Below are 22,344 nucleotides of genomic sequence, written 5' to 3' on the forward strand. Positions count from 1 at the left end.
TCTGGTGTCACATTGTTATATTGCATATATAATACATATAAAACACTTTCTCTTTACCACTCTAGCTGAGTCCTAGGATTACTCTGTCCATCCATCAAAAGTAAATTTACTTATTAAAAAGCATGCTGCTCAATAAATTTCATTTTAAGAGGTTTTCATAAAAACAATAAAAATTCATCAGCAACATTCAGTAAAATGTTGCACCACAAATAAAGCTTAGCATTGTACAAAACAAAGACAGTTTTTCAGAATCTAGGAAAACATTGGTGAACATGTTTTAAGAGGCTGACTTATTACAGTCTCCACTAGTGCTGGGCGATAACTGTTTTTCAATATTGCAGTATATCACCAGTTAAACATCATGATATGTCAATATATCACAACATCTGAAATAAGGAAGGGGCTATGCAGAGGTGAATAGGACAGTGTCCTGGCAACTGCTACTACTTAAGGGTTGGGCTTGGCTACCAAGTGGTGGCATTCAGGACAATCCAAAGTACAGTGATGCATCATAGTGAATACAAATAATCTGGGACTCCCAGATGGCAGGCAGGCCTGCTAGGCGGCAGAAGCAGCAGCAGCCTGGCGGTGGCAGAATCAACAACTGGGGGGCGGGCAGAAGCAGTGGCAGCAGTGGCACAATAAGCAGCCTGCAAAGCCCTGCCATGACAGTGGGTGCTGGTGGCAGCCTGTGAGGCCTTGTGGTGACAGCAGTAGTGGTGGCCTGCAAGGCCTTGCAGCAGTGACAAAAACGACGCCTGCCTGCAAAGCCTTGTCATGACGTTGGCAGTAGCGGTGGCCTGTGAGGCCTTCCTATGGTGTCAGGAGACAGTGGCAGAAGCAGGGGTGACCTGTAAGGCCTTGCTGAGCAGGCTGCCCAACTTCTGCCACCACCTCCCACTACCGCCAGGGGGACTCCCAGGCCGCCACTTCTTGCCACCATGGTGAGGCCTCACAAGCCCCACTGCTTTTGTTGCCACGAGGCCTCATAGGCCGCCACTTCCCGTTGCTGATGCAAGGCCTTGCAGGATGCCACTACTGCTGTCACCTCCTGTCATTGCTACAAGTCCCCACAGGCCTCTACCCTGAGGACTCGCAGGCCACTATTGCTTCTGCTGCCAAATCCTGACCTCGAAGGCCAGTGCCGTTACTGCCGCCACTTTCCATCGCCGCCACGAGGCCTTGTGGGCTGTGGCCGCTACTGCCACCACCTCCCATCACTGCTGTTAGTTCTCGCAGGCCACCACCACTGCTGCTGCTGCTGCTGCTGCCTTCCATCGCTGCCATAAGTCCTTGCAGGCTGCTGCTGCTACTACCACCACTATGTATTACCACCAAGAGGCCTTGCAGGCTGTCACTGAGCCGTTGCTGCAAGGCCGCCAACTTCTGTCGCTGCCACAAGGCCTTGCAGTCGCCACTGCTTGTTCCACCACCACGAGGCCTTGCATGCTGCTACTGCTGCCCCCCTCCTGTCACCACCATGAGGACTCACAGGCCACCACTGATTGTGCCACCACTGCTAGGCCTTGCAGGTTTTCGCCGCTACTGCTGCAGTCCTGGCAAGTTGTTTCTGCCACTGCTGTTTCTGCCTCCTAGCAGAACTGCTGGCAGCCTGGCAGTCCCAAATTATTTGTATTCACTATGATTCATTGTCGTGGTTTGGATTGTCCTGAATGCCATTATTTGGTAGCCAAGTCCAAAACCAAAAGTCCTGTTGGGATGCATTTTGGCTTGCCTGCTGATGAAACAAACTATGGTGATTGATAATGTTGTTGTTTATCCATTTTAGACCTCTTTAAGTAGTAGCAGTTGCCTGCACATTGTCTTGTTCGCCTCTGTATAGTTCCATCCTTATTTCAGACATTGTGGTAGTTGCAGTGTTGAGCTGGTGATTCTGTGAGGTTTAGCTGTTGATGACATTTCAACATTTAGCTGGTGAGTTATCGTGATACTGAAAACTAGATATTGCCTAGCCATTACACACATTGTGATTTGTGATATATTGCCAGCTCAGATATTATGAAACAGTTATCACGATGTGAACTTCAGACCTGTTTTGGACAATATATTGATATATCGCCCAGCCCTAGTCTCCACCTCATGGATTGTGTGAGGAACGGTATTCTGGAGGTTGGGTTCTATCCACAAGAAGCCCTGCTTCCTCATTGTCAACAAGTGACAATCTACTGGTTGTGGAACCACCAGCCATGTCTCCTTGGAAGTTTTTAAGATCAGCCTGCTCTGTACTAGAGGAGGCAGTCTGCTAGGTGCCCTGGTGTCAAGTTGTTCAGGGCTTTCAATACCCACAACATCAACCTTGAAATTGGCTCTGCAGCTAATAGGCAGCTAGTGCAGATCTTTCCACACTTAAAATATATTCAAAGCTGGGTGTCCCACTAAGCACCCTAGCACCTGCATTTTGCACCAGTTATAGGAACAAGGCATAAGGTGGCCCACATACAGTGTGTTACAGTAGTCTAATCTAGAGGTTACCCTCAAGAAAAAGTCCTCATTTGGGCTCCTCCCACATCACCTGGGACTTACTAAGTTTCCAGGGTGCATCAGGATGGCACCATACTGCAGCATCTCCTCTGCCACAAAGATAACGACAGGGCCACAGTGTAACCACCAGCATACGAATTAAGGTACTTCTAGAATAATTAGCCACAGCATAATGAGTATTGAGCCATTTTAAAGAATAGAGCACATTATTTTATTTTATTTCTTGATGCCCATTTAAGGTAAGTCATACTTGAAATATATAATTTCATTATAAGTCATTTAAAACACACTACACCAACGATGAAAAAAGAAGTAAGCTTCATTGCATTCAGTGGACTTGCTCCCAGATATGTGTGCACAGGATTTGAAGCCTCAGTCAAATATCCGTCCTTAACTACATTTGGAAATGTACTTGCCATTTATTTAGAACCCAAGTATCATCTTACTGGCTCCTTTGCCTTCATGCGCATTTTATTGTTCTTTTTCTATTAATTTCAGCCACCGTTTGTAATTGTTGGATGTTTTTTTTTCCTGCACAGATCAATATGAAAGATCATAAGCATGCTAAATATGTAGAAAATCACATTTCATCCAACGACTTGAGGGCCTTTGTCTTTGAAAGCCAAGAAGATATGGAAATCTTTCTAAGAGAGGCAAGGACCAATTCCTACATTAAAAACAGATTGGTATCTAAGTCCAGACAGCAAAAAGCCTGATAAGTAGGCTCTTGATTGCGTCTCTCTCACCACACTGGTAGCATGAAGCACTGCTAATTTTTCTTTTCTCCAGTGCATTTCCAGCCGCCAACTAAGAGAAGCACATGAAATGTTATATTTTTTAGAAGTCACCTTGTTGAGCGAGAGAGGGAAAAACCTGCTCTACTGTTGCCTGATAACAGTGACTATATGAAGATTCAGTTTCTTTATTCTTCTGATATAAAGTTAATGGGTGCTAGGCTTTTTGGAAAATTCACGTAATAAACAGGGTGCAGATAATTCAAAAAAGAAGAGTGAGGCACTTCTTAACCCTGTCCTTAATTGATTGAAATGGCTTTCAGATAAGGAGTTGTAAAAGGTAAAGGGACCCCTGACCATTAGGTCCAGTCGTGACTGACTCTGGGGTTGCGGCGCTCATCTCGCTTTATTGGCCGAGGGAGCCGGCGTACACCTTCCAGGTTATGTGGCCAGCATGACTAAGCCGCTTCTGGCAAACGAGAGCAGCGCACAGAAACGCCGTTTACCTTCCCGCCCGAGCGGTACCTATTTATCTACTCGCACTTTGACATGCTTTCAAACCGCTAGGTTGGCAGGAGATAAGGAGTTGTAGGTGGTTCTAAATTAAAGATCCTCTGAAATACTCTCTAATGTTACTATTGTTACTTACTCAAGAGAACTGTTAAAAAGCTCAGTTCAAACATTTGTCTTAAGACAGCTAAGAGTGTTCTCTTGGCATTGATGCAATCTTGTTTAGGTGCGTGATGTTCAGAGGCTCAGAGTGAATGCTGTGTGTGCACCAAGTGAATCTTATGCTGAAAGCAGACCTTGGAAACCAGTTGAAGAACTGTTGTAAGTTTTAAGCTATTTATCATAAAACCCTACATTATAATAATGGGTATAAGTTATTGTGTGAAAGCAATTGTGCAGTGACCTAGCTGTTTTCACCACGATGCCCAGCATACTGAATCAAATTAATTTAGCTGATTAAATAAGCATTTACTATTTGCTCAATTTTGCCTGTCCTAAGCTTGCAGAATTTGGCTTTTGATGTTACAGAATCTTAATATTTAACCTCAGTTAAAATATGATTGCTCATATTTATTCATTTCTCCAACACTATTGCTCTGAGAATTGATTATTCATCTTACTAATTGGGGGGAATGTATTTAACTGCCTCTCTTGCCTTCTTCAGCCGGTATGGAGTTTTCTCTTACTTGAGAGAGTTGTTTGATGCTCCTCACCCTGTGATGAATTACCTGTGTGATAAATATCGCATTCATGAGGTCCCTGTCGGCACAGAGAAAACCAGAAATATGATCGAAAGGGTGAGGCATGTTGACTAAGAGAGATAGAAATCTGTAGTGTTTGGGAAGACTCTTGGTGTGATGCTGCTGCCTTTCCCTTAGAAGCAAGCAAGACCAGATCAGGAGGCCATGAACTTGTCATACTTTATAGAAGCACATTAGCAAAGCACAGTAGCAACAAGCAGCTAAGAAAAGCACATACAATCAAATTACACCTCTCCTATGTGCTGTCCCTCTGTGTCAAGATGGGTGTTCAGTCTTTTTGCCCCATTGGCAGAGATGAGTTGGGTTTCTTCGAACACTGAAAGTCGTATCTGTTCTTTGTTTCCCAGCAGCGGTGGAGAGAAAGTGGTGCTTGATTTTTTGGGGTGATGGTTCTGCAGAAGTCACCAGCCAGATTATTAGCTGGGATTAGAAGGTCTGAGCACAATATACTGATTCTGGCTGAACTGAATACCAGTTGATTTATGGGCTCAATTCAGAGAGTTTGACTAGAGCTATGAAGCCTTATGTGGTTCAGCATCCCAGTTCCAAAGATCACCTCTCCTCCCGTGACCCAGCCTGGAGGGAGGTGTAGAGGGGGTCTTCTTCAGGGGTGCTTACTCTCCACCCCACCCCTATTGGTGGAATCTAGTCTTTTAGTGGTTAAGTCAGTCTCTATTGTGTTGTTTATCTTTGACTATTTAGGGTATTGTTGGATAAACATTTTGATATTTTGTGTTAAATGTATTTTAAACTTGACTTATAACTGTACTTACCTCTGTGTATTTTTCTTGTAAAGTTGTTTTGAGACTTTTTAATATATAAAGCAACTAACAAATGCAAATAATAATAAATACTGTGCTTAAATTTATAATCTGCTTTCCTATCAATTGGATCTCAACTGGCTTACAATAAAATATAAAACAGATAAAGCATCCTAAAAACAATTGTCTCAAAACACATGCAAAACACAAGCTGAAAAAGTGGAAACAGCAGCAGTTAAGACATCATTTCTACCTCACATGAAGTTCAGCTCCCAAAGTCTTAGAAGGCCAGTAGTTGCCCCCCCCCCCCCCCGGTCCCTTTAAAGTTCAGGCCTGGTGAGCTGCCCTTCATTTGAAGGGAGGAAACAAAGGAGCCTCCTTTCTTGCACTCCCAGTCAGAAGAGGTCTTAAAATGTGCTGAGACAGAAAGCTTTCTTTCTGGGAGCTGTATGTGGCTGTCCCACATCATTGGTTCCTGAGCCCTGGGGAGCCCCAGGTCACTCATGGTGCAAGAGGAGAGGGTAAGGCTGCCATCCAGCCACAGTGCACCAACATATCTCAAGTAATGATCACAGTCTGTAGTTTCTGCATTTCACTTTATTTCCCTCTCACATTGCTGCCTGCAACTCCACTCCCGCTATCCCGCTGCCATGTGTATGTATTCATGCCAATTTAGGATAACACTGCATGCATCTGATGCGAGTGACTGTAATCCACTAAAATGTATGCTGTAATAAATTTGCTACAAATTATTTGAATTTTTTGTTGCAGTAGACTAACATTCGGGATGTTAACAGCTATCCCTCTGGAGTTGATATAATTGTAGTGTGGTAATTTTGTGTGTGCAGGTCATAAAAGAAACCAAACTGAGAAGCATCTACACAGCAGAAGAAAGATATATGGTAAAATTGTCTTTTTACACAAATCAGACCATTACCAGTAATACATCACTGAAGCCGGCACAGTTCCTTACTGTGACAGTGGATGCAGACGAAAGAAGGCAGTTGGAAAATCAACAGAAGGTGAGCTGATTTATCGTGATGGTTTAGGAAAACAGCAGTTCATGTTTTGAAATGTTGGGACTTATTAATCCTGTAAAGTCTTTGGTCAGCAATTTTGGCTGGTGTTTTATATCTGTTTTTCACCACATTTAACACTAAAGCTGCAATTTGAAAGTCACTTTCAAATATCACAAGAATATTTGCACCTGAACTTTAAAATGCTGTGCACCTTCTTAATTTAATTAACACTGTTAGCATTTGGGGGGGGCAGGGAATACTCCCTGTTTTTAAAATGGTTGCCTGTGCACTATGAACACATTATACAATGGGATTTTTTTCTGCACTTTTTACTTTAGGAAATTGCAAGGCAGCTGGAGTTGCTGGATTCTAAAATGACTTCTCTCTCTAAACAACAAAAACGTATGGAACACAGAGATAATGACCTCAGACAACAGAAAAAGTTGCTATTGGATAGAAAAAACAAAAGGAAGCAATTGGAATCAAAAATTAGTATGAAAAGTGACAGGTATAGCTATTGTATATATTTATTATGTAGAGAAACAGCACTCAGAAAACTGAGCCAAACCTGGATCAGAACTGTTACTGCTTTGATAGTCCATTGATGATCATGGAGCCATTTAAATGATTAGGAAAACCTCATCCTTCTGCTGAGTACTGTGAAATTCTGACTCATGATAAAATTGGTATGAGAGATCAAGTTGGAAATCGGGGATTAATGATTTACAAGTCCAATTAATCTTTCCACCCTTTGTAAAAGACTTTAAAAAGGCAAATAGAAATGTCATTAGAATTTACATAATATTTTGTTTATATTATGTATTTTAATTTTTATTTATATTCATATTCATATTTTTGCCCTTTAAGTCCTTAGTCCCCCTCAGTTTTTCTTACTTTGCTCACTTGCGGGGTTTGGACAGTTCCGTTCCCTTTGCTCTAAACTTTGTTCTCTTGGCTACACTGTTACCAGGGGGCAACCGCATAAGCGCATACTTGCATGTACATTGTACGGTTTGTAATTTAAACATCAGCTGTGAAAAAGAAGGCAGTATGGACAATCAAATTTATTTACTTGGCTTATGAAAGTTATATAAATATTGCATTGCCGGGGGTTGGATTAGATGGCCCTGGGGTCACTTCCAATCCTACAGTTCTATGATTCTATTAAATTGTGGGGAAAGTAAGGAAAGGTATGTGCTGAGAATTTGAAGTTCTGTGTGTGCCTCTTAAAAAATTGTTGGGCAATTTTTCTGTAAGTTAATGTCCATATACAGTGGTGCCCCACAAGACGAACGCCTCGCAAGATGGAAAACCCGCTAGATGAAAGGGTTTTCCGTTTTGGAGGCGCTTCGCAAAACGAATTTCCCTATGGGCTTGCTTCGCAAGACGAAAATGTCTTGCGAGTTCCTGCGGGTTTTTCCCCCTTTTCCTAAGCCGCTAAGCCGCTTATCAGCTGATCGCTAAAAGCCGCTAAACCGCTAATAGCGCTAAGCTGTCAATGGGCTTGCTTCGCAAGACGAAAAAACCGCTATACGAAGAGCCTCACGGAACGGATTAATTTCGTCTTGCGAGGCACCACTGTACTTGCCAAATTACCCATTGGTTCTTAAAAACATGGAAGAAGAATACTTAAGCAGGATTCAGCTAAATTTAAGCACTTTCAAATCTATTTGATTTTAAATTGGAAGAGTTCAGCATATTCTTAGATTTTCCCATTGAAATCAGTGGCTTAGATCCAAAGGTGATCTTGTGCAAGTGGAAGGTACATCGACTCCTCTGAAGGGCTCACCCTCAGCTTCCACCAATTCCTCCTGCAGCCCCAGACACTGTTTTCTGTGCTGATCTGGAGGTTCCGTTAACCCCCAAGAGCGGCTTTCCAGGTCCTGCCGTAGGGAAATGGAAATGGAAAAGAGCATAATTCCACTTGCAGACCTTTGCGTCCAGGCAAGAGGATTTAAAAATGCTATAGGTAAAGGTAAAGGTACCCCTGACCCTTAGGTCCAGTCGTGACCGACTCTGGGGTTGTGGTGCTCATCTCACTTTATTGGCCGAGGGAGCTGGCATACAGCTTCCGGGTCATGTGGCCAGCAGGACTAAGCCGCTTCTGGCGAACCAGAGCAGCGCATGGAAATGCCGTTTACCTTCCCGCCAGAGTGGTACCTATTGATCTACTTGCACTTTGACGTGCTTTTTACTGCTAGGTTAGCAGGAGCAGGGACTGAACAACGGGAGCTCACCCCGTTGCGGGGATTCGAACCACCGACCTTCTGATCGGCAAGTCCTAGGCTCTGTGGTTTAACCCACAGCGCCACCCGCATCCCCCCCCCAAAAAAATAATGCTATACTTTGGCTGTATAAATAACTCATTTGGTGTTCATAGAACCTGCTATCCCTTTGGTGGGCAATTTGCGTAACATGACAGCTAGGATTTCAGACCTGACCCCAAAAATGGTTAAGAGTTGACAGAATTTAGCTTGAAGAATTGAGCTAATGATGACAGGCATCCCTGATTTCTCCTGTGCTTGTTAACGTCAGTCAGGACAGAGCTTGTTAATTGAATGATAGGGCAGATGTGTTTTAGAGGCACTATTGAAAATTAGGTTTTTATTTATTGTGAAAGCTTTGTAGACTTTACTCTTTTAAGTTCTTCAGCTTGCACAGGATAGTCTGATTTTCTGTACTTTGAAAGGCAGTTATCATGCCTCCTCATTGTCAAAACATAAATCTAGCCTTCATAGGGTTGAACTAGGAATTTTGTAGTAATTCAAACAGCATTGCCCATAAATCTTCCTTGCACAGTTTGAGACAAATGGAACAAGATGGCGTCAACCTGGAAGAAGCGTCTGAGCAAGCGAATATTGCAGTAAAACAAATTAACACTGAAAAAGTAAAACTCGTCACAGAATTTATGCAACTAATAAAGGTAAACACGCATCTCTCAAAGGCTGCTGTTGGTACTGTTGGCCTTTTATGAATTTATTCAAATAATGATGAACTTCTCCCTTCCCCAAAACGAAGACCTAATTGATAGATGTATTGAACATTTTATTTCTCAATTGCTTGTCACCTAGAGGAGTTCATTAACATCAATGTTGTTATGAGCCTGATGCATGACAGTGCAAATGTTCCAAAGGAATAAAGTCTACAAAAATGCCCACTCATAAGTATATTACAAGGTGAAGGGTGGGATATAAATTTTAATAATACATAAATAAATAATAAAAAGTGCTTTGCGCTATCATTCTGGCAGGTTGGAATGAATTGTTACTCACCTGGGAAAAGCAAACGTTATTCTCAGTTGCCAAGTGTTTGATCAAACAAAAGAGGCATTGCATCTGGATAAACACCAGATTGAAGAATAATAAATGCTTTTCTTTTTAGCAAAATCTTCTAAATGATACTTGTTTTCCACAGAGTTGTGTGACCTTGAACAAACAGAAAACAGATTTGGTTCTACAGAACATGAAAGCAGCTTTCCACAAGAGCAGACTTGAGGCTGAATATAAAGCCTGCGCTGTCCAGCTACGAGCTGCAGAGGTAAGACCTGCACTCTCACACTTGTTGAATGAGCTTGAAAAGCTACTTTTATGTATGGAATGCCGTTTAGGGTCCTGTGTGAGAGGACATGCTCTTCCTGCAAAAGGTGTCTTCAGGTGGGACTGAGAAAGTCCCTCTCTGAAACCCTTGGAGAGCTTTGGCCAATTGGTGTCCCCAATATTTTGCCAGGAGGGATCAGTGGTCTTACTTGCTGCAGCACAGCTTCCTTGTTCATGAGTATATTCAATCAAGATGTGCAAAATAATATGAAAAGGCACAATGCTTACCTAGGGCACCAGCATTTCACATCCTTTTTACACACCCTGACAGATAGGGAGAGCAATTTCCCTGATAGTTTCCCTTACCTGCCAAAGGAAGCCTATCCTTGAGTTTTGAGGACTGCAAATGCAGGTAAATAGAGCACCATTAATAGCAGCAATTAACTTCTTTTGTTAGTGAACTGTGCTGACGGTCTTTAAAAAAGGCTTTGTACAAGTAGTGGCAGACAGGCAAAATCCAATTGAGCCTTTTTCTGTGGGAGACAAATGCTGCATATGTGGGTTCTGTCAGCACAGTGATTCATTAAGAAAAGTAAAACATTATCTCTTAGATTAGAATATGTTTTCCTTGCTAACATGCATGAACATTTAAAAATGACACATGCACATTAGCAGATTTTATGTGCTTTTCTTGTTCAGTATAGCACCTTAGATCAAGAACTCTAATATTTATCTTAAGCAATTTTGGTTATTTAATTTTCTTAATGAATGTGAGAGGCAAATATGTGTTTATGACCCATATGGAACAGTAGGCAGGATTGTTAGCCCCATCTGCTCGTCAGATAATTGGCACAGCCACCTCTGTGTTTGACAACTGTTTTGAGAGAGACTTGATAATTGTCTTGTTTGGATTAATTGATTTTTATTTTATTTTTTGGAACATGTACCGTGGCACATTTGGGGAGAAAAATCCAGAACATACATTGCAGTATTTGTTTTAGAATGAATTTTAAGAACACAACAATCATGTTTTCCTTCTGTGTTATTTTTCATAATTAAAAGTTTTGGAATATTGTTAGAGTGGCAATCTTTTCAGCTCAGTTCTGCATGGAAGTGTTAGTCACTGGCTACTATTTTTCAGTAGACTCCCATCCTTTTACTCCTAATGGCGTCAAATAAAGCATATGAGGAAATACCAATACTCTGCCAAATATCTCTTTCTGAACAGGCAGAAAGAATAATTATCCTAAAGACTTAAGTTTATCATTATTATTTTAGATAGTACAGCATGGTGCATGTTTTACCCTTCAGAAAATTGTTCTTTTGGCAGATAAGAGAATTTCTCTGCCCCTGTTTCACTAGGAGCAGTTCACAGGGAGGGGGCTGCACGTGCCTGAGCTCCTGCCAGCAGCATCTCTAGTGCGAAGGGCGAGGCAGAACTCCTGCCAGAGTGTCCTCACAGCACTTGCTGACTCCTGATTTCCTCTGTAACAAGAATGGTATACTGAAGTCTGGTAGCTACCATAGTGCATTGTTTGTTGGTTGGTTTGTAGCATTAATACCAGACGTAGCTAACCTGAGATCTTCTAGACTCCAGCTCCCATCAGCCCCAGGCAGCGTTGCCAGTGAGCAGAGAGGATGGGACATCTGGAGAGACAAACGTATTAATAACTCCCGATTTGTAACCTGCTTTTCAGCCCAAAAAGTCTTCCAGAGGGGCTTTTGGGAATCCATAATTATACAATCCCTGCCCTTGGGCTTACAACCTAAAAGTCACGACACAAAAGGAAACATGATGGGGAGGGAAGAGGAAAAAAGCAAACTCGGGCACTTGACAGATTAGAGAACTGGGCCAAAACAAACAAGATGAATTTTAATAGGGAGAAATGTAAAGTATTGCACGTGGGCAAAAAAATGAGAGGCACAAATGCAAGATGGGTGACACCTGGCTTGTACTGCTGTATATGTGAAAAGGATCTAGGAGTCTTGGTTGACCACAAACTTGACATGAGCCAACAGTGTGACGCAGCAGCTAAAAAAGCCAATGCAATTCTGGGCTGCATCAATAGGAGTATAGCATCTAGATCAAGGGAAGTAATAGTGCCACTGTATTCTGCTCTGGTCAGACCTCATCTTGAGTACTGTGTCCAGTTCTGGGCACCACAGTTCAAGAAGGACACTGACAAACTGGAACGTGTCCAGAGGAGGGCAACCAAAATGGTCAAAGGCCTGGAAACGATGCCTTATGAGGAACGGCTAAGGGAGCTGGGCATATTTAGCCTGGAGAAGAGGAGGTTAAGGGGTGATATGATAGCCATGTTCAAATATATAAAAGGATGTCACATAGAGGAGGGAGAAAGGTTGTTTTCTGCTCCTCCAGAGAAGCAGACACGGAGCAATGGCTCCAAACTACGAGAAAGAAGATTCCACCTAAACATTAGGAAGAACTTTCTGACAGTAAGAGCTGTTTGACAGTGGAATTTGCTGCCAAGGAGTGTGGTGGAGTCTCCTTCTTTGGAGGTCTTTAAGCAGAGGCTTGACAACCATATGTCAGGAGTGCTCTGATGGTGTTTCCTGCTTGGCAGGGGGTTGGACTCGATGGCCCTTGTGGTCTCTTCCAACTCTATGATTCTATGATTCTACTAGTTCTTAGTTACGTATTTGATTCACTCCCAACAATCGAAACAACTTCTGAGAAGTGGCTGAACCTTGATGTTGTCCTTGACTGTTTGGAGCCTAGCAGAGGTCTGGCAGTGTCTCACCAGTTCCTCCATGACCTGAATGCCCCCCCCCCCAGCTGATGGCCCTGCTGCCATTATTCACAGCACAGTTCTGGCGGCTCAGCCAAGCTGCTGGTAAAAGCAGGAGCAAGTGGGGAAAGGGAAGATGGCAGCTCCTCTTGCTGTGAGCTGCTTCCTAACCCTTGAAGCTTGGGCATTTTTCTCTCTCCTGTGATTCTGAAATGCCTTCTGTGGATGAATATGTTGCTGTACGGAGATTAATAGATCAGATTGGTCTGTGCCTTTAGGTTTATTGATTTATCTATGGCATTTATAGCTCACCTTTCTTCCATTGTTTTCTTCTACTCCATTTTATCCTTGCAACAGCCCTGTGAGGTTAGGCTGAGACACAGCGAGTGGCTCAAGGCCACCCAGGGAGCTTCATGGACTCTTTGGCCACTACACCCCACTGGTTCACTTTCTCACAGACGAGAGATAGCAAGGGGGGAAAGGAGGGGAAGAAAAGCAAGCAAACTCCGTGCCAATGCCTCAAGTTCCTGGATATTCAGATCAGATGGTACTTGTGGCAAATTGGCCAGCTCTCTTGGAGTACACACAAGAGCCATCTTTCCCCAGCCCAGGGTGGGGATCAGCACGGGTTTCCCTGTTGCTTTGCCACCCCAGGGTGGCTGCTCTTGGAGTCTGGCCTTTCGCTTTGGCAGCTCCCTGCAGCTGGTGTTTCCCGGCTCGTCTTCCTCTCGCTTCTCTTCCTAGGAGGCCGCAATGGCAGCCTCCCTCACAGGGACAGAAGAAGTCAGGTTGCCCTTCACCTTGGCCGGGCACTTCACTCCCTGCGCAACTCGCCAGCCACCACACACTGTGCAATGATAGTGTGCTAGAAAACTGTAGCCGCTGCTGAAGTCCTAGGCCAGGACACCCTGGGCTGTGTGCGTATGCGTGAAATAAATAAACGCTGGAAATCCAAATAGATGTGTTTTCCTCCATTGAGATGGGTCTAGATTTTATCTTGTGGAAAAAGTTTGTGTGAGAAACAGCTTTGTGGACCAATTCACACAAGTATTTTTAGGTTGTGAGATGTAGGTTGAATAACACTTGCAGGTGTTGAAAAATTATTTAAGGGTTTTATCTACAGTGCTACAGATGATGTATTTACTTAAGGCATTTTGTGCCCCACTCTTTAACCAAAGAGGGTCCTAGAATGGCTTCCAAAAATCAGTCGTAGGACCGGCCCTTTGCTCAGGGTGAAAAGGAAAATGAAGTGCAGGAGGCAAAGAGCAAACTCAAGCACAAGGTCTTCAAGGTCCTCTTCTGTGCTGATTCTGGCTGCCCAGCTACACTTTCCTCCCTCAGAGCCGGTCTGGGAGCAGAGCAGTGGACTCTGGCGGAGCAAGGCAGGAAGACAGATCCTGCCAGACACTTCTTCCCTCAGACTCCAGCTGCAGACCCCCCAGGAATGAGCTGGATGGAGCTGCCCTCCCTCCCACACCTGGCTGGTGTCCTCCCAGGGCCCTTTCTACTTGTGGCTCCATTTTTAGTTTGTCAGAGTAATTACTTATTTCTTGAATTTATAGCCTGCCCTTCCTCCCAAATTCTGAAGGCCTTGCTTTGGTCAACGTTTTGCTGAGTTTTTCATGAAAATAATAATACTGCCTCCCCCCCCCCCTTCTGTCTATTACAGCAGCAGCTTTTGGAGCTGGATGCAAGGAGACGTGCCCTCTTGGAAAACTGTAAAGGTTTATTGAGGAAAGCTAGTCAAGCTTGCAACCTTCGTCCAGATCAAAGTATTCCAGAACATTTCAGCAACGTAAGTGCCACAACAAAGGACTGACACACAGACACACACACAACTAAACCCCAGGCGGAGCCATCTTTTGTTGATGGAAACTGTTGCACAGTCACATAGGACCATTTTTGCTCTGTTCCGAAAGTGCCTGTTTCCTGGCCTTTATCTTTTAGAACAGTTCAAGAAAATGAATAAGAAAATGTTTTCAAAGTCATCAGTACACCTCATATTACCATATATTTGAAGGCACTTCAAAAACTTATTTTCTAAAAAAAAATATTTTTATTGAGTTTTACATAACCAATTTGAATTCAAACATTATACATCAACATCATCATTTAGGATTCCCTGAATCCTTCGACTCCCCTCCGCCCTTCCATGGTTACCATTATCAATCTCTTCCCCCCCGACTGTCCCCCTTATTTTCTCTATTTGTTTAACAAAGAATCCATTTTTACCATAGGTCTTCGTATATTACAAGCATTACTCAAATCCTGCCAAAGTTTTTAGTTGTTTACAGTGTTCTCTTAAGTACAGTCATACCTCGGGTTGAATGTGCTTCAGGTTCAGCACTTGCGGGTTGCACTCCGCGGCAACCCGGAAGTAACGGAGCGTGTTACTTCCGGGTTTCGCCGCATGTGCAGACGCTCAAAATGACATCATGCGTGGAAGCGGCAAAACGTGACCCGCGCAGGCACAGTCACGTCTTACGTTCCATTCAGGATGCAAATGGGGCTCCGGAACGGATCCTGTTTGCATCCCGAGGTACCACTGTACATTGTAAATTTTCCCCATTCTTCTTAAAGTTCTTCTCTTCCTTCCTGGTTTCTGATTTTCCCAGTCATTTTCGCCGTTTCGGCGTAGTCCATCATCTTCATCAGCCATTCGTCTCTGGTCAGAACTTTATCGTCTTTCCACCGCTGGGCCGGTAATATTCGCACTGCTGTCGTCACGTACATGAATAGTCGTTTCTGCTCCTTTGGAATCTCTGCACTTAAAAGACCTAGTAGAAAAGCCTCAGGTTTTCCCCCAAATGTTATTTTAAACATTTTTTAACTCATTGTAAATATTTCCCAGAATGCTCCTGTTATCTTGCACGTTCACCACATGTGGTAGAAGGTGCCTCCTTCTCCTTACATTTCCAACAAACATTTGGAGCAGTTCTGTACATCTTTGCTAATTTTACAGGTGTTAAATACCACTGATCCATCATTTTCATGTAATTCTCCTTCCAACGCACAGCACACTGTAAATTTTAAAACCTCCCTGACACTTCAAAATTTTTATCCAATAGAGAACTTTATCTAAGTTTGTAACACTGAATGTTTAACTTGGTGAGCAAATTAAGACATGCCAAGGCATAAAGAGGTAACCCTGGCAAAGCATAGCCTCAGGTGCCTTGGCTTGTAGAAACCTTTCCCCCTCCCCACTCCCTGCATGCTGTCAGGTAACATAGCATATTTAATTGCATGGAATATTGCCATAATAGATTTCTAATATAGTTTAGTATATAGTATTGCATGATTATAAATTCATTAATAATTATAAATACTGATTGCCTATTTAATGAATCACGTTCATTATGATTAATCAGTGTATATACATTAACTATTGTACAGTGGAACCTCAGTTTTTGAACGTAATCTGTTCCAGAAGACCATTCGACTTCTGAAATGTTCAAAAACCAAAAAATGAAAGCAGAAGCCTCGATACAATAGGGAAACTCAAAACTGAAGACGCGTAGCACATTTGGCTTCCGAAAACCGAAGCAGTTACTTCCGGGTTTTCAGCATTTGGAAGCCGAAATGTACAATGATGGAGGCATTTAGGTTTGATTGTACCAGAATAAATATTTTACAATCTCAGAAAATTTTGGATCATCATTATATCTATAAATAGTAGTTACAGTTAAAATAAAGAGCATAGTATCAATCATTGATGTAATTCCCAACAAGGCTTCCTTTATTATAATGATTTATTTTATTTATTAAACAGAATTTATGTACTGCTTAATTTCCAAAAAGTGTATGCGAAACAATATAGACTGCACTAGTTACTAGTTTCCAGGCCCAATTCAAAGTGCTGTATTTTACCTATAAAGCCTTAACAGTTCAGCAGTGCAATACCTGAAGGAACGGCTCTCCCCATATCAACCTACCAGGACCCTGAGATCATCCTCTGTGGCCTTTGTTTGTGTGCCTCCTCCACAATAGGTCCATTTGTGGAATGCTCTCCCCAGGGAGGTTCAGCTGCCACCTTTATCATACAACTTTAGGCGCCAGGCGGAAACATTCCTCTTTAACCAGGCCTTTGGCTGATTAACATCCAATACCCTTTTAAAATGTGTTGTGGAAGGGGGGATTATTGGGTTGTTGCAGACCTTAGAACACTCCAAGCAGCCTTTGGAAGGCACAGCCCATAGAATGCTTCCTGCTACTCCTGCTACCGGTGTGGCTGCATAAGGAGCTTACAGATGAGCTGAGAATTAAGGGCGTGTATAAGAAATGGAAGAAAGGGGAAACCACAAGTAGCCAACAGTTGTAGGGGGAAGGTCAGGCTGGCTAAAGCGCAGAATGAGTTCAGGCTTGTAAGAGAGATCAAAAATAATAATAAAAGGTTTCTTTGGCTATGTCCAAAACAAGAGGAAGAACAAGCAAGTGGTAGGTCCTTTGCGTGGAGAAGACAGAGAATACATATGAAGGAACAATTTCTATTCAAATCCTAATCGAGGTTTTTGCAGGGTTGTTGGCATTGATACCAATGTCCTTTCTTTTAGGCATTCCTTGCTCTTCCAAACACACTGGATGAAATTGACGCTTTGCTGAATGAGGAGAAATCAAGAGCTTCCTGTTTCACAGGCCTCAGCGCTTCAGTATGTATCCCCAGTATTTAACTCCCACACTGTACTACGTTGCTTAGTAATAACAACAATAATAAGCTAAGCAGCAGGAACAATGTGTTGTCAAATGCCATATTCTGAATCTATTAGAATTCTAAATAGCCTTTTTTCTCAGAGACCACTGTGTTCTGGGCTGCTTCTGATTTTTTAAAAAGAGGAAAGAAAAAAACAGCGATTGCAGGGGGAGGGCAGGGAGAATTAGCTTTGGCTCAAAGTACAATTGATGATAATGATAAGACTGGTTTGGTTAATGCCTCTTCCCAAGCCCTCCCTCGGTCTCTGGTGATGTACTGTGGGGAGCTGAGGAAAGGCCGAATCGTTCGCCTCTCCACCCTCATGCTCCCTTTGCACCTAAAAGGCAGACCCTGCACCCACCCATTTTTATATTTGATGGAGGCCGGTCCAGTTTTAAATAAACAGCTGTGCTGCTATTGAATATTTGAGGTTCTCCCAGTTAGAAGGGCAGTGTTGCCTCATATTCTTTTCACTTGAGCTAGAAATGTATTTTGTATTGTGAATGTGTAACCAGGTTCCGTGTCTGTTTTCTATTTCAACAAGTAATGGGCCTTGTAGTTTTCTTTCTTTGGATTTGGATTGTAAAAGGTCTGTATTGTCCACTTGGAAGATGTCACCTCTTAAAAAGAGTCATGTCCTCCTGCCAGGTTGTTGAGGAATGTAACAAAAGGACGGAAGAAATAGCACAGATGACAGTGGAGCTGGAGGAGAAGAAAAAAGAATTGGATGACTATAGGCAGAATATTTCACAGGTATTATGTGTATTATTGCCATTATTTTCACTCCATAAGGCATTATAATATAGGGGAGTGTATAAATAGCTGTTGGCCTTCTAATAAGTCATCCATAATATAAGTACAGTCTACAAATCCATCCTTGCAAGAGGTATATGAATGGCAGTGGTACACGGAGGCAAGGAACTCACAAGCCGAGTACACACAGCCGCCGGCAGGTTCAGCCAGCTGGAGCACAGGACTAAGGACTTGTGGAACGCCCACACCCACACCCCCCACTGCCACAGCATGGCAGCACAGTCCTAGCACCCATCCATGGTAACATGGATAGCACATGGCATCCGGTCGCCACTGAGTAGCTTCCATGTGCAGTGGGGTGGCTTCATGCACATCAGCAGGTCTGTGTGGCCAATGGGAGTGAAGTTGGGAGGAGCATACTTTGTGACCTGCACAGGGGCTTTCAGCAACCAAGACAACTTGATGAGAATATCCATTCATGCACACCCTGCACATGCTGGCATTCAGTGCACAGGTCTAGTGTCAACACAGCATAGCCTCTGCCTGGCGCTCTTGTTTTCCACAGGGGGATGACAACTGGCAGTGTAGCCTCCCCTCTTCATTTCCTCCACCCCCACCCCCAGTCCCTGGATCACAACTGGCGCAGCACATTGGTGCACATGCACCTTCTAACCCATATGTCAGATGGTGTTTAGGGACACCATTAATAAATAGCATATTTAAAACTTTAACCTCCTGATTGCTGCATATCTGTGTATCTGCTGTAAAATTGCTCCTCTTAACATGAGTGTTTTTTTTTCTTTTTAGGCTAAGGAAAAGTGGCTAAACCCTTTGAAACAGCTAGTTGAGCAAATTAATGAAAAGTTCAGCGGCTTTTTTAGTTCCATGCAGTGCGCCGGGGAAGTGGACCTACATACAGAAAACGAGGTATGATTATCAGTGTTACATTTTGTCTAAGATTGAGAGGAAATCTCTCCATCTGGATATCTGAATCTTCACACCTATATTAAAGAATAAGGAATACCCAGTTGTTTTCTCATATTGTCACTTTTGAAACAGTTCTTGGAAGGTAGTAGCAGGCTTTCTTGGAAAGTAGAAACTGTTTTGTTTCAAGACTGGTATTAACAATAATGTTCTATACCAAACCCTGCCAAGCAGTTCTATAAGTTTTATTTAAGTGTTTTCAGTTTGAAGCATCTAAACACTCCAAATACATAAAAAGTAGTTCCCAGTGCTCTGCACTAGGAATTGAGACCTTGAGTAGGTATCTTTAGATGAAAGGGGCAGAACATGCTCACTTTGGAGTCAGCCCCAGAGAACACATTTGGCAATGCTTGGTTTGGAATGAGCATATGTAGGATACCTTGTGTAGGATACAACTGAGAAGGAGAAATCAGACCATCAACTCAGACCAGAAAGCAGCAGGGGCAGTTTAACCTCAATAGTCTTCCTTTCTCGCTTGCACTCCTATGGGGATAAGTGAAGTGCTGTGTTTTGGGAATCCCCTGTGGGGAGGTAAAGCCTGCCTTCTGGCCCGAGTCTCACTGATGGAAATCCCTGCAGCCACATAGAAATGCATTACACATGCACACAAACTGTGTGTGTGTGTGTGTGTGTGTGTTAGCCCTGCATCCACCACCTTCCATGTATCATAATTGGCAAGCATTTTGCTAGTCACAATTTAGCAGTTGGGGAGCAGAAGGGAAGTGCCTATTTGCTATTACAAAATGTTAGTGCTGGTTTGTGCTGCTGTGTGAGCACAGCCTTTGGCTTCCAAATGGTCTGGAAAAGATGTTGTGCAAGTGCCCCTTCCCGCCTGTTGAGTGGAAAAGCAGTCCCTTCCATAACAGGAGTATTGTGTTAAGGCTCAGTTTGACACTGCTGCAAGTGTGCTTGTGTTTTTTCATGCTAGTAGTACACCCTGCACATGCTGGCATTCAGTGCACAGGTCTAGTGTCAACACAGCACAGCCTCTGCCTGGTGCTCTTGTTTTCCACAGGGGGATGACAACTGGCAGTGTAGCCTCCCCTCTTCATTTCCTCCACCCCCACCCCCAGTCCCTGGATCACAACTGGTGCAGCACATTGGTGCACATGCACCTTCTAACCCATATGTCAGATGATGTTAACACAATCCCATAGTTGGGATTGGGATTGGGTTGTTAGATAAAGCTGAAACAAGACTCCGGTCCATGATTTAGTTAGTTTGAAGGGGGGGGGGAGTTGGTATTAATCGTGATTTGGTATGCTGTCTGAATGACAAACCATAGTTACATCTACCGTATTTCTCTGCCTCCTGGAGACAGGAATAAATGTATGGCACTGAGTGCCAAGAAGATGGGAAATGAAAGCAAACAAGCTTTGATTTGATGTGATAGCAGCATTTTCTCTCTTTGATTTATTGTACATGACTATGTGCCAACTTAGGGACATGGGTGGCACTGTAGGTTAAACCACAGAGCCTAGGACTTGCCGATCAGAAGGTCGGCGGTTCGAATCCCCGCAATGGGGTGAGCTCCCGTTGCTCGGTCCCTGCTCCCGCCAACCTAGCAGTTTGAAAGCACATCAAAGTGCAAGTAGATAAATAGGTACCACTCTGGCGGGAAGGTGAACGGTGTTTCCATGCGCTGCTCTGGTTCGCCAGAAGTGGAAGTGAGATGAGCGCCACAACCCCAGAGTCAGTCATGGCTGGACCTAATGGTCAGGGGTCTACCTTTACCTTATGTGCCAACTTGCAGATCTCTTACACTGCTATCCTGTTATGACAGGAGGAATATGACAAATACGGGATTCGGATTAGAGTCAAGTTTCGCAGTAGCACCCAACTTCACGAACTGACTCCACACCATCAGAGTGGAGGGGAGAGAAGTGTTTCGACGATGCTGTACCTGATGGCTTTGCAGGAACTCAACAGATGCCCCTTCAGAGTGGTGGATGAAATAAATCAGGTACATATGCCAGCACATGAAAGGGTATACTGTATTCATTAGCAGGAGAGAAAATGTTAACATGTTTGTTTCTTTTGCAGGGAATGGACCCAGTTAATGAAAGGAGAGTCTTTGATGTGGTGGTTGAAACAGCTTGCAAAGCGAGCACTTCTCAGTACTTCCTTATTACACCAAAGGTGCGTACTTATGTGGGTGCTATGCATGACAGAGTAGTGATACTCTGAGTAGACCCATGAAAATCAGTTGCCTTAAAGTACGTCTGAGTATGACTTAGTTGGCTATCACTCTACGTTATTTACAATTCTTTATTCAAACAACAACAACAACAATTTATTATTTATACCCCACCCATCTGGCTGGGTTTCCCCAGCCACTCTGGGCGGCTTCCAACTGAATATTAAAAATAGAATCAAACACTAAAAACTTCCTAAACAGGGCTGCCTTCAGATGTCTTCTAAAAGTCAGGTAGTTGTTTATTTCCTTGACATCTGATGGGAGGGCGTTCCACAGAGCAGGCACCACCACCGAGAAGGCCCTCTGCCTGGTTCCCTGAAAACTCACTTCTTGCAGTGAGGGAACTGCCAGAAGGCCCTCAAAGCTGGACCTCAGTGTCCGGGCTGAACGATGTGAGTGGAGACACTCCTTCAGGTATACTGGGCCAAGGCCGTTTAGGGCTTTAAAGGTCAGCACCAACACTTTGAATTGTGCTTGGAAACATACTGGGAACCAATGTAGGTGTTTCAGGACCAGTGTTATATGGTCTCGGCTGCCACTCCCAGTCACCAGTCCAGCTGCCGCATTCTGGATTAATTGCAGTTTCCGGGTCACCTTCAAAAGTAGCCCCACATAGAGCGCATTGCAGTAGTCCAAGCGAGAGATAACTAGAGCATGCACCACTCTGGTAAGACAGTCTGCGGGCAGGTAGGGTCACAGCCTGCGTACCAGATGTAGCTGGTAGACAGCTGCCCTGGACACAGAACTGACGTGCACCTCCATGGACAGCTGGGAGTCCAAAATGACTCCCAGGCTGCGCACCTGGTCCTTCAGGGGCACAGTTACCCCATTCAGGACCAGGGAGCCCTCCACACCAGCCCACCCCCTGTCCCCCCAAAACAGTGCTTCTGTCTTATCAGGGTTCAACCTCAATCTGTTAGTCGCCATCCATCCTCCAACTGCCTCCAGACACTCACACAGGACCTTCACTGCCTTCACTGGTTCTGATTTGAAAGAGAGGTAGAGCTGGGTATCATCTGCATATTGATGGACACCCAGCCCAAACCCCCTGATGATGCATAATATTGATGGGAACATTTTCCAGAACATCTAAAACCTGTTTTAAATCAGTCTATTCATTGACATCCCAAGTGCAATCCAGTGCATAGGT

The 22,344-nt window shown here is 43.6% G+C and overlaps 1 protein-coding gene across 7 annotated transcripts in view; it reads left to right on the forward strand.

Moving 5' to 3' along the window:
• Positions 1-22,344, forward strand: part of SMC5 (structural maintenance of chromosomes 5) — a 67,404-nt gene that overhangs the window by 19,559 nt on the left and 25,501 nt on the right. For 6 of the 7 annotated variants that reach the window (XM_079996025.1, XM_079996026.1, XM_079996024.1 and 3 more), the window contains 13 exons: positions 3,042-3,155; positions 3,973-4,067; positions 4,411-4,543; positions 6,117-6,290; positions 6,626-6,795; positions 9,087-9,210; positions 9,702-9,824; positions 14,243-14,368; positions 17,124-17,219; positions 17,909-18,013; positions 18,821-18,940; positions 20,781-20,960; positions 21,041-21,136. In XM_079996025.1, the coding sequence (XP_079852151.1) occupies positions 3,042-3,155; positions 3,973-4,067; positions 4,411-4,543; positions 6,117-6,290; positions 6,626-6,795; positions 9,087-9,210; positions 9,702-9,824; positions 14,243-14,368; positions 17,124-17,219; positions 17,909-18,013; positions 18,821-18,940; positions 20,781-20,960; positions 21,041-21,136 (1,656 nt within the window). The remainder of the gene's footprint in view (positions 1-3,041; positions 3,156-3,972; positions 4,068-4,410; positions 4,544-6,116; positions 6,291-6,625; positions 6,796-9,086; positions 9,211-9,701; positions 9,825-14,242; positions 14,369-17,123; positions 17,220-17,908; positions 18,014-18,820; positions 18,941-20,780; positions 20,961-21,040; positions 21,137-22,344) is intronic. The other variant, XM_079996027.1, reaches the window with a different exon arrangement.

The sequence above is a fragment of the Podarcis cretensis genome, assembly GCF_951804945.1.
Source record: "Podarcis cretensis genome assembly, chromosome: 11".
Classification (NCBI taxonomy): Eukaryota; Metazoa; Chordata; class Lepidosauria; order Squamata; family Lacertidae; genus Podarcis; species Podarcis cretensis.